Raw genomic sequence first — 20,260 nt, 5'->3', positions numbered from 1 at the left:
TAGACAATACACTAATTTATAAGAACAAATTTTGGGTCTTGAAGGGTAGATAGAGGAACAAGTCCTCCAAATTTGAGCTGAATACGAATAATAGGTATCTACCTAATTTTATTTTTTACAAGGTCAACCGAATCTAATAAAAAAGTTATTTTCAACAAACTACTAATAATTCAAAAATCATTTAAAAAAATGATTGTACGATGACACTGGTCAACAAGATTTCCGCCACAAGAAAAAAAAAATATACTTTTCGAAGGATTTTAAGGGAGCTGAACTCGAATCCGAAGACAGAAAAATTCTATTAGCCACCGTTCTTAAAATATTACCGTTATAAAATGCAAAAAAAGGTTTTTTTAGAACTAATATTTCAAAAACGGAGGCTATTAGAATATTTTTGACTTGGGTTCTTGTGGCAATAATCTTGTTGAACAGTAGGGTGTGTCAAAATGCAAAAGTATGGAATTTTCAAGTGTTATAGCTTTTAAAAGTTGCATTGCTTATCAAAATTAAATCCTGCGTTGACAGTTTTCATTTTAATTAATATCTTTGGCTCGCTCAAAATATAGGAAGAAATCTGCACCGATTGGATACAAATCTGCACCGTTTGGATACAAAAAATATATATTTAATATTTTTAGGCTTTCACGTGAAAGATAATTCCAAGAAAAAACTTTTAAGCTTATATTTGTTGGAATTGAACACTTAGTAAAGAAGCTACAAAATAATAAGTCAAGTAAAAAATCATTTTTTCATATAAAATCGTTTTTTTCCTAACAACTTCAACCGATTTGAGCGAGCCAAAGACGAACGGTATTATAATTTTTTTTACATATTATTAAATTTCAGACCCTAATACAACTTTTGACCACTATTACATTTGAAAATTAGGGTACTTTTATTTTTCCATACAAAAGTGACACATACTATTGAACAGCGACTTAAAATTTAGATAAAGTAAAGTTAATCTTTGGCTTATTAACTTCATCTCAAGATATCTCGGGCAATAATAGAGATATGTATCAGAAATAAATTAACAGTTTTTGGAAGTTGAAAACCAAGCAAGGGCCGCAGCACGAAACTTGTTACAATCGAGTGTGGTCCATACAATCTAGTATCAATCGAGGGTGTTCAATGGAAAATGCTCGATTAATGTAAAATAGCTACTCGATTGTATCGAATTAACTCTATTGTTCAAAGTACCGTGATGACACCTATGATTTTTCAATCGTCAGTTAAGCTATTAGAAGAATAATGTCAATATTAAAAAAAATAGGAATAAGCCTTAACTAGTCTTTAACAAGCTAATGAAAAATTTGTTCTAAATGGTTTAGATTGGAAAGAGGAGTTTGGTTACATCAACAAATGAAGTTTGAGTTTGAAATTTCTGCCATCTTTGGTAAAGAAGTTAAATGGGGTCGACTTGTTAAATGTTCCGAATTGTTTCCTGAAAATATGGGTGTATTGCAAAATAAATTGGCTGAAAACTATTGTACCCTTTAAATCTTAAAATTATGTGTTGAGTTTTACCACTAATGTAAATTTCATACATAATTCATCACAAAATGCACAATTTTCCGCTAAACGACTAAAAATTGAAATAAAACCAACAAAATTTATTTTGAAAATACCAACAAAAACGTTTTATTTTTTTCATTAATATATTTTCGTCTCTTTTTCTTCTCCTCAACATTATTGCAAATTTTTCATAGTAAACAAAATTTTAGTTTAGTTATTATTATTATTACTTTTTTTTTTTTGGTTCGCAAACTTTTTTGTAGTTTTTTTTTTTATCTTTTTCTTATGTCTTTCTATTTTTTTATATTTTTATTTTTTATCTGCAATTTCTATATTACAATTTTTATTTATATAATCTAATTTGTTTAGCTGGCTCTCTCACATAATAATGATTGAACAAATGGCCCATTAAACACGCATTAAAAGTATAGAAAATTTATTAAAAAAAAAAACTTAAGCCCTTGCGTATAAAAAAGTGTTAAAAATAAATAAATAATAATTAACAACAAATAATTAAGAAAATCACTTCCTAAATATTGTTTATTAAAGATTATTATTTTTTCTTTTTTTTTGTTTGTCTAATATTCATATGCAGTTAACTTAAAAGGTATGATTTAATTTTTCAGCTTGTATGAAAAAGAAACTAGTTTTTTTGGTTTCGATTGTTTTTATATCGTGTGTGTGTTTGTTTTTTCTTAAATTTTGCACAATTTTTTAAATTTAATTTAATTTTGTATTTTTTTTGTTTGAACTTTGAACATGGGTGTGTAAATTATTTTGTTTAAAATTTAATTTAATTTTTTGTTTTGTATATGTATAAACTTATGGACAAACTAAATCACACTTTTATTTTATTTAAGTTTAAGACAAAATTAAAAAAATTATTTTTTTTTTAAATAATATTTGTATTTTCATGGAATACCCTTCCTGCTATTGAATATACAAAAGAAAGTATAATTTGTTTTTACCTTACACCGTAAAAATTGTGTGTTTTTTTTTTATTTTGTATTTTTAGTTGTTAAACTTTTTCAATAAGTTTAGAAAAAAAAAATATTAACAAAAAGTTATCTTTTCTGCTTTTGTATGTGAAGATTTTCTCTTTTTCTGTGTAATTTACAGTTGATTATAATTAAAAACTTTTACTATAAAGTAATTTACACCAACATTATTACAATTTTTCCCTTAACATAATTTATTATGAATGATTTTTTTGTTTCTTTTTTCTTGTTTTTGTTTTTGATTTAACTTTAATTTTTTTACATACTGATTTTGATTTGATTTATTTTAATGTGTGTGGTTTTGATTTTTGTTTTCTTATTTTTTTTTTTGTAACGATTTTTGTAGCAGATTTTTTTTTTTACAATCACTATTTTAGTTTTTTTTTTTTTTTAAGTCTAGATAAAAACAACTAAAAACAAACAAAAAAATTAAATGAAAAAAAAAAATAATAATATTTTTTTATAAAACAAAAAAAAAAAAGAAATTATAATAATATAATTTTACAATAATAATAAAAAAAAATTAAACATAAAATAAATTAATATTATTTTTGAATTTTCCGATGTACCAGTCCCGTGGGTGAGTCGTTGTTGTGCAGGTGATGACCACCATTCGCGGTGATCGCAGAACCATTTTTGTGTACTCCATTGGAGAGGCTGCCATTTAGACTGCCATTCATCGCTGATTTGACGCCATTCGATTGCGCCTTGTCGTACGTTGATTTTGTACCACCATTGCAATGGCCATTGGATGTGGTGGTCTTTTCTGTTAATGCTGATGATGATGATGTGGCATCACCATTGCAGTGACCATTCGTTTCTACATAGCTTTTGTCACGTCTTTGCAAGACGAACATAAGAAGATTCTTGTACTTCTGCAAAGATAAATATAAAAATATATGTTTAAATTTTTGAACAAGAAAAATTATGAGAACAATTTAAAATAAAATGCACGACTGGGGTCGCACGTACTTGCTCTTGCAGTTCAAAGCACTTTTATGTTAGTCTACTTGTAGATTTAAAAAGCTGGATCTAAATTAAAAAAAAAAAAAATTGATGTTGGGGAAGAACCGACATTTAGGGCAAAATTTTGTTAAATGAAAAAAAATTTTTTTGTTATTTGACTTTTTTGAGAAAAAATAAAAATGCAGTTTTATTGCAACTGCTGTTTAGGCTGTGGAAATGTGTACAGATGGACGCACAGACGCACGGACGGAATTGCGGGACCCACTTTTTCGGAATTCTCCATCATCGTAATGTTGGTTTTGATTAAAACCTCAATTTTTTTTTTCGACACGAAACCAATACTTGCCCTTTAGAGCAAGTAAAAGAGGGCATACATTATTGAATAGCGAGTTTCACGAAACCCGTTAAAAAAATTGTTTTTATAAATTCTTTTTTTGAAAAACAATTTTGGAATTTTATTAATCAAAAACCATAAAAAACAAAATTTTTAAAAAGTTTAATATAATGTTATTAAATACCTATTAGATTAAAAAATAATTAATTTTAATAATTGAAAGGAAAACTGTTTAACTGTGACTGTTGAATATTTCGTCCCATTTCCTTTAAAATGGACTTCTTTCCAAGTTTTAAATTTACTTTTTTCATTGAATATGAACAGTTTCATTTACTTTCGTCAAAAAAAGACCATTCAAATTATTTTTGACGAACAATTTCATAAAACGGTCCACTGCTAATATTACTACTACTGTAAAAATACTATCCTCTTTCAATTCCAACAATACTTACTCAAATGTCGACTAAATTCAAAATCGACGCTTTTTGAGAGTACCAAGAACTATAAATGCTCGTTTTGAAATAAAAAAAAAAAATATCTCTTGAAATGGTCTTGAACTTCAAACGACTCATGATATTTAATTTCTTGTGTATAAAAAAGAATTTTAAGAAAAAAAAAAAAAAATAAATTGAACACCATCGTACATTTTTATTTATTTTTTAATTTCATACAAAAACTTTGATAGGTATGCCATAAAATAGTAAATATAAATATAAATTATATAAACACATATAAATAAATATTTCAAAAAATTTATTTTTCAAAAAAAAATTAACTTTTTTTTTTTAAATTTCAAAAATGATTTTTTTGGAATACTATCTTGATATTATAACATTAGAACTTTTTAAATATTTATTACATGAAATTTAATTGAAATCGGTGGTTTCGTTTCCCAGAAAGTCAGACATTAAGAAATCGGTTCTATATTAAGTTAGTAAATGGTTCAAAAATATATTTTTTACTTGCGATTTAGGTAGGGTCAATGTGGGTTAATGTAAACAGGGGTAAATGAGAACATGGCTCATAACAAGCTTCAGTTAAATCTCTTTGACGCATACATAAGTACAAATCACGGACGCATGTATCTTTTAACTTATACGTCAAACTCATTGCTGTCAAGAGAGAATTCATTCGACGAGCGTATTTCCGGTGAAAGATAATTTTTTAAAGTGCCAAACAAGTCGTTAGTCTTTCAGAAATATTAAATATTTTTGCAGATTCAATTAAGTAAGTATAACTTGCAAATACTTTTTAGTTTTGAATTTTGATGTAGATTCTATGTGAAACAAACAAACTTTAAAATACAGGACATTTATGTCGATTTGCATGTGTTTACATTTGCCCCAGAAAATTTTTCATAATGGGAAAATGTAAACAACGTATTCTGGGGGTAAATGTAAACTTATATTCTTGCTGAAATTATTGGTTTTATTAAAGATAAAGTATTTTTAGTCAATTACTATTGCTAAAGTGCCACGGAGCCACATTTTAAAGTAGCCAACACATCAATTTCAGTGGATGATGTTGCAATTTTAAACCACCGTTTACATTAACCCCGAATTTGTAAAAAAAACACAAACATGGTGGGGTATTTGTAAACATGCCATATTTGACAGTAATTTAAACAATATGGGAAATATTTGTTTATATTTATAAAAAAGAATTGCCATCATTTCATATTTGCATTTGAAGATACCTGTCAAGTTGTTCTGTAAAAACATATTAAAATCTAAAGTCAAAAGAAAAAAAAAAGACATGAAATTGTTTACATTTACCCACATTGACCCTACTATATCAAGTTATGCATTCGTACAAAAAAAAAAGTTGAGATAACATTTTTCCATGACATTACGATGGTAGACAATGCCAAAAAAGTGGGTCCCGGAAGTCCGTCTGTCTGTCAGTCTGTCTGTCTGTCTGTATAAGGAGCTACAGCCTAAACGGATGGACCGATTGATGTCAAACTTAGTATGTAGCGTTATTTGGCGACTCTCCACAGGGATTTTTGCAATTAATTTTTTTGGACCAAAAATAACGGTACTTGTCATATACCGATTTTAGTAAAATTGAAATATCTCTAAAACGGCTCCAACGATTTTGTTTAAAAAATTCAAGTAGTAGTTTTAAGCTAAGGTCTATCTTCTTATCAAAAAATTTTTGTTTGAAAATCATTATTAACGGTACCTGCCATAGAACCGTTTTTTTTTTTTTCAAATCCGATTATCTCCGAAACTGCTTATTCGATTACAACGAAACTTTTTTGTGAAGAAGCATCTATATAATTTTAATAAAAAAGAATTAAATTTCCAAAAAAATAATTTTTGGATTTTTAAAAAAATTTTGAAAAATTTTTTTGGAAAATCAAATTTTCGAAAACGGGACATTGACTTTTTTTGAAATTTTGTTGTAAGATGTTGATTAGTAATTTCTACAAAATGGCATACCAATTTTATTTTAAAACTTTTTTTCCAAAAAATTATTTATAAAAAATTAGTTTTTTAAAAAACGGCTCTAACGATTTTGAAAATTTTTTTTTCTAAAAATGCATCTTAATATATCAATCAAAACTGCATACTTAGTTTGGAGGGCAATTTGATTTCAGATTTTATTTTTTTTTTTAAAACGATATTTATTTTTTTCCAAATTTCTATATAAAAAGTCTTAAAAATTTAAGCAACTTTAACTCTAAGAGCAAGTTCGTGCGACCCAGTCGTTCATTTTATTATTTAAGTAGGACTTTTATGGTCGTTTTTGAGAAAAACAAAATCTTCCATTTTGGCCATGTAGAAATCAGCATTACTATTTTCAATTTGCTTATATGGAAAATACTTCACTTTATACTCCAAGAAAAATGTATGAAAAAAGCGAAAAATCAAAGACTAAACAACTTTTTTTTTTTCAGAAAATCTAGTTTTTTTGGATATATTTATGTATTATGTGTCGTTTTTGCAAATGAGCAACGAGCAATTGAAGTTATACATACTTTTCACTCATAGAACAAACGCCAGAATAGAAGTATAACTTCAATAAAAATTCCTCGCGTTGGGCGCCAATTCTCCGAAAAGCACCCATGAGTTCTTAATTATACCTACATAGTTAAATTTTCCTGGCGTTTTATTCTAGTAAGCGGAACACAGACAAAAAGTTGACTAATAGAGGAACCTATACTCTCAAAAGTTGTAGTTGGAAATATTCAGGATGCAAAAAAAATGGTAAAATGTCGCGATTGGTATAAAGTCTTTTAATTTTTCTATAGAAGCCTTTATTTAACTTAAACTCAAACCCATTCATAAATTCAGTCTCTCATTAAAATAACCAATTTCTAAACTTGTCAAAACTAAAACCCCCACAAATATTTAAATAAGTTTTTATTTAAATTAATTTCATAAACAAAATGTAATATCTATGAATTTTATTACGAGATTTTGTTTGAATTATTATTGCAATACTGGCTAATACATCTATGGATTCTTGCTTAATCTATTTTTATACTTAGTCTAGCTAAGTACTCATATATACACTATACTCTAATAATAAACATTCCATTTATTTATTATTCATCAATCAAATGGTATAACTGCCTTGCGAATAGAAGTATTATAGTAGCTTAGCTTAGTGCTTTTGTGATGTCAGGTATAATATGACTGACGACGACCGAGAGACGACGATGGCGATGGTTAAAAAAAAGGTCTTCAGCACACATAAAATCGATAAAGCTTAACCAAGGTGGCATGCCGCATGGTAGCAGCAAAATGATGTAATAACTTTCACCTGTTTTTTTTTATTTTGTTTTTCCATCAATGAATGAAATAAAAAAATTATACTTGTATATCTAAATAAAAATTAAAAATTATTACACGTTAGCAGTCAGAGCGTTGGTTGGTTATTTGGTGACCAGGCTAAGCAAATTATGACGAAACGAATTGGTAATGAACTGTTTCTGTGCCGCAGATGTCCAAATATTATGTGATCAATAGTTTTTTTTTTTTGTTTTTGAAATTTTATTTGTTTGTCTTCGTTGGACAAAAAAAAAAACATGGCAATTTATTATCTTTTATTATAGACAAAACGACGTTTATTGATAGAATTGGGCACTTGTTGGGTGTTATTCTGACGTATGGCTAAGGTATTTCATTTATGATTGCGTCAAAATGGGGGAACAGTGGGGTATTTAACCATAAAATATGGCATGTTTAACCTTCACTTAAGTCCGAGTGATGTAAGTTCGAGTGACAAAAATGTGTCTCTCATGAACTCATATTGAAGTACATATATAAAATATGACAATTTAATTGTTCAATAAAGTTTTGAATCAAGCTTTTGAACTCGAAATAAGGCTGCCAATATTATTGTGAATATGAATATTTAATGCAGGGTCGAAAGTCCACAGGCTTAAAGTACATTATGAACTATTGGCTCACTAGTGTGGGTCATATCTCCACAAATCAATTATGAACTTACAAATCACCCAAGTGGGTCAAAAGTTCACACAAAACTCCTGTGAACTTTTGGCCCATCGATTAAAAGATTATAACCAATTAGGAAAGCCAAAATTCATAATGCCGCTGAACTCTCATCTTCTAAATTTCTTCGCAATATCTCTCCAAAACATTTAAATTCGAGTGAATCTTAGAAAATTACTTTAATAAGTATTCAAAACTGGAACACTTGTCAATTTTCGAAGTAGGGAGCTTTGGCTCACTTTTTTGTGGGTTTCTGACACCCTTGGGTGGGTTGTAAGTCCATAATTGATTTGTGGACTTATAACCCACCTAAGTGAGTCAGTAGTGCACTATGGACTTATGACCCTCCACCGAATATTTAGAATGCCTCAAGTTATAAAACCTACTATTAGATGTACCAATATATCAAAAGAATCATTGAAATGGAGCTACAAGTGGTTTTACTTGAAAACCTAAAATACTTCTTTACAAAAAAACAAAACGAGTAGTTCATAACTAAACTGTTTTAAAAAATATAAAATTAATTAATCATTATTCGATTTGAAGAATATAAGGAAGCCCTACTCTTAATATTATTTTATAAATAAAATATTTGCAAAATGGAATCAAAATAATTTAATATAATTTTGAAACGGTTTTTGATTATCGTTTCTAACATCAGAAGTGGGATACAGACGCATACCTACAACAATCGTATAAAAATCGAACCGAAAATAAATGAAAGGAAATAGAAGAAGAAGAACATCATTCCAAACATTTCAAGACAGACATTAAAGAAAGCAAATATCGTAATCGTGGTAAACCAATTTGAAATACTGATCCTGGATCAGGTGACCAAATGGATTTATCATTTTTCAAATCTAAAATTTACAATCTGGAGAAAGTAATGCAACTATATATGAAAAACGAATCATTGATGGAAGCGAGTTCTTGATATCACAAATGTTTCTGAAAATTACACGTTTTGCGATCAAATGAGCAAGAGAGTTGCTATAAGGACCGGAAGCACATCTCAGATTTGAAACAATTTACTTCAAGCCTTACAGTTTCTCAGATAAGTTGCGTATTTGCTATTTCTTTAAAACTTAAAATCAACAAACTGGCATGATGGGTGAGTGAACTAAGATTTATAAAAATCAATTAGTTTGGTTAGATGTGGAGGTTGTTGTTAACTGGTATATTACTATCGAGACATGCGAAATTCTGGTTTCTTGGTTAGAGCCTTTAAGTCAAATGTTAGTTTAATTTTAGAAGATATCAAGCATTGAGTTTCTTAACAAAATAAATTAAAATTTTTTTTTTTATTATGGGCTTAAAGTCAATGCTCAAGAATGTGTGCACTAGTTGGTGTATAAAAGAACTTCTTGAATTAGTTATTAATTGCAGTTCTAAGTCTTATCTCCTCAACAAATCAATTAAATCAAACTGAAAAATCATTTAATAATAGTTATATATTAGTTCTTTTATTGCCATGTGTTTAATATTCACGTAACGAGAATTTGAATAATGTCAACACCAATCGTAAAAATAGAAATGTGTTTTCAAAGTTGAAATTGATTGACTTATTTAATAATTGTGAATTTATACTCAGAAAACCCATGTGTGCTAACGAAAAATTTATTGAAAGTGAACGGCGAGACCTCAAGAGGATGTCTCAAAAATTCTTAATCGTAACATTTTGTTAAAATATAAAGCATTTATGTTACTTTAAATGCCATTAAAAAAATTTGAATGACAAGATTAAAGTCACTTATTTTAGTCATTCAACTCAAATAAGAAGAAAGAGTAATTGCTCTTCTTATTTTATCAAAACAAATCCATGATGTAACTTACTAACTTCTTATAAACCCGAAATATTGGATTTTATACAATCTAGAAATAAAATTATGTTTCAGTTTGTTTACTCCGTTATAGCTTACGGCAATAACATATTGCAAAGAATTTAAAAAAAAAACTTTATTTAAAAAAAGATTTGAATTGCTAAAACTAGTGTAGTCCATCTACAAATTTTTTAATTTGAGAAGCTGAATTGAAAGTAAATAAGCTTTCCCCATATGGATAATGTGTGATAGAATCAAAACGAAATAAATAGCCGTTGTGAAACTAAGAATATAGGTAAAAGAAGTGTAAAAACTTTGTTTTGGAAGAGATAAAAAAAAAAAACCTCGAAGCTAGTCATTAAGTTGAATAATGAAATCTTGTATTGAAAACAAGTAAATAGTTTTTTTTTTTTTTTTTTAATGAACAGCGTCATCTTTGTTCTGAATAGACGACATTCATCATTTGCTTAGCATTTTTGGTTTCCTCGTAAGGAAATTTTTGTTAACTAGTTTTTTTTTTCAACATGGTGTTATTAAGTGACAAACATGTCTAACTACATGGTTTTAAAAAGACCAGATGAAAATTTTAATTCACTATGAAAAATATGGATATGGATTTTCTCGACTTGTTTCTAATATTAAATGATGGTTTTATGCATATTTTGTTTAAATGACAGATAAAACAACATTTTTTTTTTTTTACTTTTTGGTATCGATTGTTTTAAATAAAAACACTAAAATGAAAATATTTTATTGAAAGGAATATAAAAATAATTTACTATTCACTGTGGATCAAAACGAGAATATTTGCAGAATGGCCGAATGTTTAACTCTCTTGGTTTAGCAAATCTTTGAAGTTGTAGATTTTGCTTTCACAATCCTAATCAACGAAATCTGGAAAGCTTACGAAATTGAAATGTGTTGAAGAAGTGAACTGATGGAAAACGTTTTTGAAATTGGAAATGCGTTTTTATTGTGGTAATTTACATTTTGGGATAGATTTGGTGCTAACTAAGGTAAGATCACCAGTCTTGTGATTTTTGTTTGGTCTCTATACCGTTAGTGTTGGAGCCAGGTGCTGGTTGCGATCACACCATTGATGATTTTGTTGTTTGGTCTCTATACCGTTAGTGTTGGAGCCAGGTGTTGGTTGCGATCACACCATTGATGATTTTGTTGTTTGGTCTCTATACCGTTAGTGTTGGAGCCAGGTGTTGGTTGCGATCACACCATTGATGATTTTGTTGTTTGGTCTCTATACCGTTAGTGTTGGAGCCAGGTGTTGGTTGCGATCACACCATTGATGATTTTGTTGTTTGGTCTCTATACCGTTAGTGTTGGAGCCAGGTGCTGGTTGCGATCACACCATTGATGATTTTGTTGTTTGGTCTCTATACCGTTAGTGTTGGAGCCAGGTGTTGGTTGCGATCACACCATTGATGATTTTGTTGTTTGGTCTCTATACCGTTAGTGTTGGAGCCAGGTGTTGGTTGCGATCACACCATTGATGATTTTGTTGTTTGGTCTCTATACCGTTAGTGTTGGAGCCAGGTGTTGGTTGCGATCACACCATTGATGATTTTGTTGTTTGGTCTCTATACCGTTAGTGTTAGAGCCAGGTGATGGCTGCGGTCTCACCAGATTTTAAATAACTAATCCATTCTTAGACGTGAATATAGGATTTGAGGTGCCGAGAACGTCACCAGCGTCAGGTGGGCCGTATTAGATGTACCAATATATCAAAAGAATCATTGAAATGGAGCTACAAGTGGTTTTACTTGAAAACCTAAAATACTTCTTTACAAAAAAACAAAACGAGTAGTTCATAACTAAACTGTTTTAAAAAATATAAAATTAATTAATCATTATTCGATTTGAAGAATATAAGGAAGCCCTACTCTTAATATTATTTTATAAATAAAATATTTGCAAAATGGAATCAAAATAATTTAATATAATTTTGAAACGGTTTTTGATTATCGTTTCTAACACTACGTTACGAAAGTTATGATTCTCCGTAACTAAAATTGATCTAGTTATAAGTCATTACAAGACGGTCACCTCGAATAATTATATTGACCGAACTTATCAGTTTTTTGGATATTGTTCTCGGAAAAAACTATTTTTCAAATGTGATGACACTCCGCAATATACTTGAATTAAGAATTTAACTCAATCAGAATCTTGTAATTACAGAATTATTTTATATACCTTTAGGTATAATAATACTAATTTTTCAGCTAAAATTTAGGTAAGGCTCTCGTCTTTCTTTTTTTTAAATGTCGATAAAAATACGAACAACTACTCGGCAATCCTACACAAATAGGGAAAAATAACACTGTGCTACAAAATAAAAAAAAAAAATACACCCGAGAAATTACATAGTGCAGGCTGTTTGTATGGTCGAATAATGCATACAAATATTTTTGTTATATTTTTGGAACCCTCCATTTTTTTTTAAATTTACAAAAAACCATTTTTACAGACTTTACGATGTAATCTATCAATATCTAAGTCATTTTTTTAACTCTCAATATGTTATATGTTTTTGGAAAGAAGATTTCCAGACCTTTTGAATGATGTATAGAAGTCTATTGTTTAAACAAATTAAGTGTAGGTTTTTATCCCATAAATCTTGAAAAAGTGATTTTTTTCTTAATTTTTTCAACTTTACCCAATTTTTTTTGGAAAATAAACCAAACAAAAAAATAAATTAAGGTTATATTCTGAAAGAATATACATTTAAGCACAAATATTGGCGTATTTTTGTTTTTTTATTGAATTTGACCAAAACTGCGGAATCTATGCTACTTTTTCGTAAGAAAATGTGGCTTTTCATGATATGAATTGCAAGCTGCACAATAGGGTGTTCGTTATTTTAAAATAATAAGAATTTCTATGCTCCTAGGATCTTATATTTTTGGAAATAAACTAAAAAAAATATTCCCAAAGTTTCAAGTCTCTAACTTAATTCTAACCCGTGCCGCCAAGCGGTTGAAGTTTCTTATGGGAATAACATGGGGTCTCATGGACCTTGTTCGATCAATCTTAAATTCCAGCCAAACCATTTGTTCAAAAAATTTAAAACTTTACAGGCTCAAATTTAATAAGTGTAGCTATCATGTGAACTTTTTTAAAATTTTTAATTGTTTTAATTTTAGAGATTTAGCTTGTTAAAAAAGTCATTTTTTTCAGACTTTTTTAAAAATCGCTTTTTACACGTTTAATGCCAAAAAATTAAAAAACATACATTTTATTCACAAATAAGCGTAGTATGTATATTTAAAATTTATATTTAATTCAAATTCTTTCCAAAAACATATAACATATTGAGAGTTGTTAGAAAAATGACTGAGATATTGATAGATTACATCGTAAGGTCTGTAAAAATGTTTTTTTTTGTAAATAAAATAAAATGGAGGGTTCCAAAAATATAACAAAAATATTTTTATGCATTATTCGACCATACGAACAGCCTACACTATGTAATTCGTAGGGTGTATTTTCAGTGTCTCACCATGTAGATAATTGTATTCAGTGTTCGTTAGTATTTGTGTTTTGGTGTATAGTTAAGGCTTTTAGTGGATAAAAAATTATTTTTTGTAGGATGTTTTTCATTGAATAGGGTTGCCATTCCTTATATTATTTTATATATTTTTTTTTAATATTTAAAAATGTTTTTGTTTGATCAAACAACATAAATATGAATAAATTGGTTATGTGACTACTGACTATTTTTCCTTTAAAATAGGGTTACCACATAGAAGTTCCCACTTTAGTAACAAAACGTTTGTCTCTCTGACTATAACTCAACCATTTATCAAATATTTACATTAGACAAATCCTGAAGAACTGTTACTTTAAAATTTGTTAAGTAATATAAATAATATTTCAAATTTCAAACGCTTCTCTTCTACTATCTTTTCCACTATGTGCTTGTTTAAATCCAAAATTGATAGACTTACGAGACTTGAAGTCTGCAAAGCAAAAAAAAAAAAAAAAAGAAACAAAAAGTGTTGTAAATTTTGAAGTGTAGTAAATAATGTAGCTTCCCTCAAACTGACTAAGTGGATTTAAAAATCCAATTAAAAATCTTCGTGCGAATTTGCTATTTTGATTGGGTTGACCCAGTTAATGGTATTAAGTAGATTAGATGTTGCTCAAGAGCTTTATAATGTTCGCATGTGTTGTGTGTGTATATGGAATTATTTTGTTATTTATACAATAATATGGCATTGATTTGTGTAATACAAACAACATACTGTATTTAGTCATATGTTGCGGACATGATGTGTATTTAAAATTAAAAAAAAAACATGGCCCGGAATATCCTCGCGTGCATGCTTCGTCGGACGGTCGTCGCTAAGGATTCATGCATGAATATGTATAAAAATATTTATCTAGGTGAGTTAATATGTCTGTGGTTTTGATTTGATTATACATTTTATTTATTAGATTGCTGACCATTTGATAGTATGGCAGGTAATGTTTTGCTTTAGCGAAAAATTTAAAAGTTTAAAGCTTCAAAAATGTTATCATATGCATATTTGCATTGGACTTTTAATCTCTATTAATAAACGCGAGTTAACTATAAATTATTTTTAGAAAACTGATTCTATTAAAAATTCAATACCTAACTAAAAATAATATTCTGCTCTTTGACGTTTATTTGAGAAATAGGATTATGTATGTTCGAAAATTAAACTAACTCGAAAGACCGAAAGGTATTAAGTTAAAGCTTAAGCTAAATAAGCTTAACAGGAAGACTTATTCTTTTAGTAATGAATCTTCAATCCTTCTCAAATTTTGAATTCGTACCTCCCTGACTATATCATCTGTAAGTTTGAAGTCAGTTTTATTATACCACTTTGTTTTTTACTTAGAGGTGATATAAAGTTATATCTAATTACGTCAAATTACGAGTAACTACATTTATATTATACACATGTATTACGAAATGTAATGATTTTGTTTTTATTGATATTAATTCTATGTCTGTAAAAAAAACTTTCAGTATAAATTTTGTAGGCATAGGTACATTCTAGAAATTGGGAAAGTATATTTTTTTTTTTATTTTACTCTCGGATTACCTAGGGAAAAGAAATCTGTAGCTTATAGCTACCTTAATTACATTCGGTCACGTGATGTTTATTTTTTTTATCAATTTGTGGTTAGCCAAATCATCAACTGAGAACTGACTTCAGTTATAATTTATAAAGGGAAAATATCATAAATAAATTATTTTATAACCAGGACATCGTACCTACAAATAGTTCTTGCTCCTTTGAGAATTTTAATTACTTGATTTGATTTTTTTTCTATATGAATGCCTATGTACATGTTTTTAGTTTTCTTTTTCTATAGACAAACAAAGTAAATGAGTTTTCAAGTTTGACAAATCAGTTGCAGTTTTGTAAACATCAGAATTGTAGACTTTACTTATATAAGGGAATGTGGAATTTTGTTTTTTAATTTTTTGAAAAGTTTAATTTCAAACTGATTTTTTTTTTTATTTTTACGTTATTAAGTCCCTATACAATATTAAATAAATCTTATTAGTTCTGAATCTTAGATTAGAAATCGGGTGTCATTTCATAGAACTCAGTTATACATAATCTATCTGTGATAGCTGGGTCACTCTGGCGTATACGTGTTATTTTTGTGAAGTAGTTTCTTATAAACAAATTAATGGTCATTTGAAGTTTTGAAACATAACTCTTTTTTTTCTAAAATTTTAGTTGAATGTTCACATTCTATACAAAAAGCTTCTTTGTCAATTTTTTTACTTTAAAAAAATATTGAAAGCCAAGGGATTTTGATTCTGTAAACTGATTTTTTTCATTACTCGGCCATTCCAAAGTAACCGAGAGGAGATATTCACGCTTGTTATCCTGTTTATTATGTTGAGGAAGCAATGTTTTTTTTTTTTCTTGAAACTTGGTGAGTCTGTAAATAATTTGCCTACGTTTAATTTGTTTTTCGTGATACTTCTTGGATATAAACTTTATGATGAGCCCTTAAGACTCACAAAGATTCAAGAAAAAAGATTTATTCTGCAACGAGATAAACTTTATAACAAACCTTAATAATGTGCTCTTTGTTACTTTGGAGTGACCGTTCTATTATTTTGTTTATTTAAAATAAGCTTCAAATAAATAAAAAAAAAATATTTACTTACCCTATTGTTTCCTTTGTAGGTGGATTTGTAGAATTCATTGAATAAGAAGAAAAACATAACAGCATGCATTCCAATCCACCACACAAATGCCTTTGGATAATTACACTCAATAAATAATAATTGGAAGGCATGTACCATAATAGCAACAAATTGAATCTATAAAAAATAAAATATTGAATATTAAAAAAAAATTATTTTTTTATTTAATTTAAATATTTACCATTTGAAGAGTAGTGAGATACTTCTTCCACCACAAATACTTTTGGTATTGTGGTCCCATGGCAGCAAATAAGTAGTATGTGTACATCACAATATGAACAAACGTATTTAGGAGACCAAAGAACGTACTATGACCACCTTGACAAAAAAAAAAAAAAAAATAGAATAAATTTATTAAAATTTTTAATATAGCATTTATTTGGTGTATTTGTAAAAGAATTCCTTTTCTCAGTACAATTTACAAATAACTATGGTTTTTAAACCTTATCAAGGCAAATGGATTTGCTACAACATCTTTAGAAACTTAATTTTTTTTTATATTTTATTAAAGTTATGTTTAGTTAAGTTCATTATTATTTCAATTAAAAACAAAGAAAACACTAAATTAAAACTCATTTCTTCTTTAAAAATTTGCATATCAATATCATTTTGAAGATTCTAAAATATTAATTTTGACCCTCGATATATTAAACTAATCAAACTGTTAATTTCATTTTCAATTTTATTCATTTAACTTTCATTACCTAACTTCTACTGGCAAATACCAGTTCTAACAATAATTTTAATTTTATTCCTTCGATATGAATAAAACATTTTTGTTCTAAATTATCAAAACGAGGCTATCGGTGTCTATTAAGGATACACAAAAAAAAATCTATCGCAACATAGCAAAAAGTTGTGAAATCGTAGAAAAGAACATGTTTGCGGACTTTTTTTTTTTAAAGAGTATGTCTTATTTGTTTTAAATAATTAGGTCTGGTCGGAATAGATTTTTTTGTTAGGTTATCTAATCTTAAAAATGTTTGTTGTCTTGTTCTGAACAGCTCGGGACAGTTTAAAACTCATAAGGTAGAATCTCAAGTAAGTCTGAATACAATGGGATATAAACTCATTTGGGCGTAGAAATAACTAGAGCTTTTCCTATTTGAATTACATTAGATGAACCAGAGGTCAAGGTTAATATCAAATATGAATTAAAATTGAAATACTTAATTTTAGAAAATTTGTTTAACGGTATAAAAGCCATGACCACTTTCAACCTTCATCTTGAAACCCGTTTATTCCAGCCGTATAATTATAATTTTTAATAATAATAAAATTTATATCTAAATTAATTAATCATCCACATTCTTAACATCGTTCTTAAAATATAATTGTACGTTAATACAAGAATAAGCTAAAATTGATTGATGAAGGTAACTTTTGTGTTAATATGCAGTTCTTAAATAATTTGGCGTATTACAATTTGTGTTTATTTTTCTAACTCAGTTCTGATTTTTCACTACCAAAAAAACACACGACGAAAAAAATATCGCAGTTTCTGAGAAAAGTAATGGAAGTACATATTGAGCATTTGTATTGCTGCAAGAAAAAAAATTATTTATAGATAAAACCTCTTGAAAGGAAAAATTTTTGGACTGTAATGAAATGTGATGATGATTTATTCCAATCAGGTAAAATTTTTGGTGAGAGCATGCATTCTTACCCAAAAAACTTTTAAGGTTCTTGGAATATTACGTTACATAAAAGAGCGTCCGAATTTTTTTTAATTAAAAACGCTTCATTATTTTGTTTTTTTTTCCAAACGTTGAGTTTAATATGTAGTTTTTAGTACAAAATATTTTAGGAGAGCAAGTAAACATTGAACGCTTTATAAAAAGGACTCATACACTTTTTCCGATTATTTTACCGTTTAAAAGATATTTGAGTTTCGAAAATTGTTCTTAATGTTCTTGTAGGAAACAGATTGTTCCACAAAAAAAAGATTTCATAAACTTTTTTCATTAATCTAACCATTTGAAAGATATTCGATGTCAAAGTTAAATAAAAATAATAAATAAAACGTTCAATTTCCTACAAGAATATGTAAAAAAAAATTTCTAAAAAGTCGATTTATAAAAAAGTGAATTTTGTTTAGTAGGAGGTTGATGTAAAAATGGAAAATCGCGAGGCGGAGGTGTTTATATTTTTCTGAGTATAAAATAAAAAAAAGAGAATTTCGATGTTTTTGACCCACCCTCTAATAATTATGTACCTACATGATATTTTAGAATTTCAACTTTTTAGACTTGAAGGGATTATAAATTAAACGAACCTTTAAGTCAAATGACCTTAATTAATATTAAATGCAAGAGTTCATTGTACTAAGCTGTTTATAGATTTTTTTTCAATAAACAATGTATTATAAAGCTGAGTAAACAAAACTATTTCTAACATTCTGTGTGATCAAGTGTTTTTGAAGTATGTTTTTTGAGCAATATGCAATAGATGTTATAAATTTAGTATGAGTTATCTCTTAGTAATTATAAGTTATGTGCACTCATTTTTAAAATGACATTGTAAAATACATTTTTCTTCGGTTTTTATCAATTATTCGAATTGTACTATAATAGCAGTTTTTCCTACTGAATAATTTAGGAAAAAAAAAAATTATCAGTACGGAAAAAATAATTATTATTAACACTATCAAATATTGGTATCTAGCAAAATAAGTTATGACTACACTGAAATATTTATGTTTTTCCATTTCAAAATATTAGCTAATATATATTTATTTGTATAAGATGTCTATTTTTGTAATTGTTTAAAGTTAAAAAAAATAAGTTTCCAAAATATAGGCAAATCAAAATCGATCGTAAAATTTCATCTGATAAAACAATCAGACACAAAAGAAAACAAATCCATTTTACATAAAAAATGTAAAAAGTTAATAAAATCTAAGTTTTCAAATCAATTTGTCTTACCTGGTGTAAATTTAACTCCAAACCAAACAGACATTGGCATACATCCATGATGAATTACATGTAAAGTAGTAACTTGGCTAGTCTTCTTTCGCAACACGAAGAACATCTATAAACCAAATAAAAAAAAAAAATAGAAACAAAACAAATATTAGTAAAACAAATAATACCAACTACATACATACATAAAACATTATTTGTTTTAATTTAAAACACACGATTATTACAAAGAAGAAATTCATTTGCCAAATCAAACAAAAAAGTTTCAATGAGGCAGCTATATGGCAATATTGTAAGGTACCTCCTATATTGGTTTTCTATTTTGGAAATTAACATATTTTTCTTCTTTTGTATGTTGAATAAATTATTTCTATGATATTTCAAGTTCAGGGACGATATAAGAACTGGCTAGCAACTCAACCTGACATATTTTACCTGTTGTGATATTTGTTTTTTTATTTTTGTATATTTCATTAAATCTCTGATAAAAGGTGTGCTAATATGGCCATTTAGTGATTTTCACGTATTTTATTGTATAGAATATTATTATTTATTTATTTATAAATGTGTTAAATATGTTTCCCTTTCCATCTTAAAAAAAGGTGTGAGAGATTTATTTTGTCGTTCTAAGCTTTTTTTGAACAAAAAATATGTATACATCTCAAAATCAAATAAAAAATGGTATAATTTCAGTTTAATTTCTAAAAGTTTAATGTATCAATAGAATTTAAAATTAATTAATATTTCTTAAAAGATACTCGTAGATAAACAGACTTCTGCATTTAAAATTTAAGTTTTTTTTACTTTTTAAATATTCATTAGACTAAAAAAAAATTAAAACAATAATTATATTCAAGCAATGGTGGTCCTTTTAAAATACCCAGACAATAAAACAAGATTTTGTTTTATAAAGTAATTTATATGTTAATTTATAGTTTAAAACAAAAAAAAATTGTTAAACTTATTAAATTTATCTAGTCTTTCTTTAAGAACTGGAATAATTTGTATATCATTTTTGATCTTGAA

At 27.6% G+C, this 20,260-nt stretch overlaps 1 protein-coding gene across 2 annotated transcripts in view; it reads right to left on the bottom strand.

The window, feature by feature from the left end:
* Window positions 1-1,671: 1,671 nt before the first annotated feature.
* The window catches only part of LOC129913755 (elongation of very long chain fatty acids protein AAEL008004), a 56,155-nt gene continuing 37,566 nt past the window's right edge, over window positions 1,672-20,260 (bottom strand). For both annotated transcript variants that reach the window (XM_055992585.1, XM_055992584.1), the window contains exons 7-10: window positions 19,238-19,343; window positions 16,495-16,631; window positions 16,275-16,430; window positions 1,672-3,388 (exon numbers count right to left, since the gene is read on the bottom strand). In XM_055992585.1, coding sequence (XP_055848560.1) covers window positions 3,059-3,388; window positions 16,275-16,430; window positions 16,495-16,631; window positions 19,238-19,343 — 729 coding nt within the window. In that variant the 3' untranslated portion in view covers window positions 1,672-3,058. The remainder of the gene's footprint in view (window positions 3,389-16,274; window positions 16,431-16,494; window positions 16,632-19,237; window positions 19,344-20,260) is intronic.

Source organism: Episyrphus balteatus, chromosome 3 (assembly GCF_945859705.1).
Source record: "Episyrphus balteatus chromosome 3, idEpiBalt1.1, whole genome shotgun sequence".
NCBI classification, from domain to species: domain Eukaryota; kingdom Metazoa; phylum Arthropoda; class Insecta; order Diptera; family Syrphidae; genus Episyrphus; species Episyrphus balteatus.
Note: the sequence above shows the minus strand (reverse complement) of the source record. Positions and strands in the feature narration are given on the sequence as shown.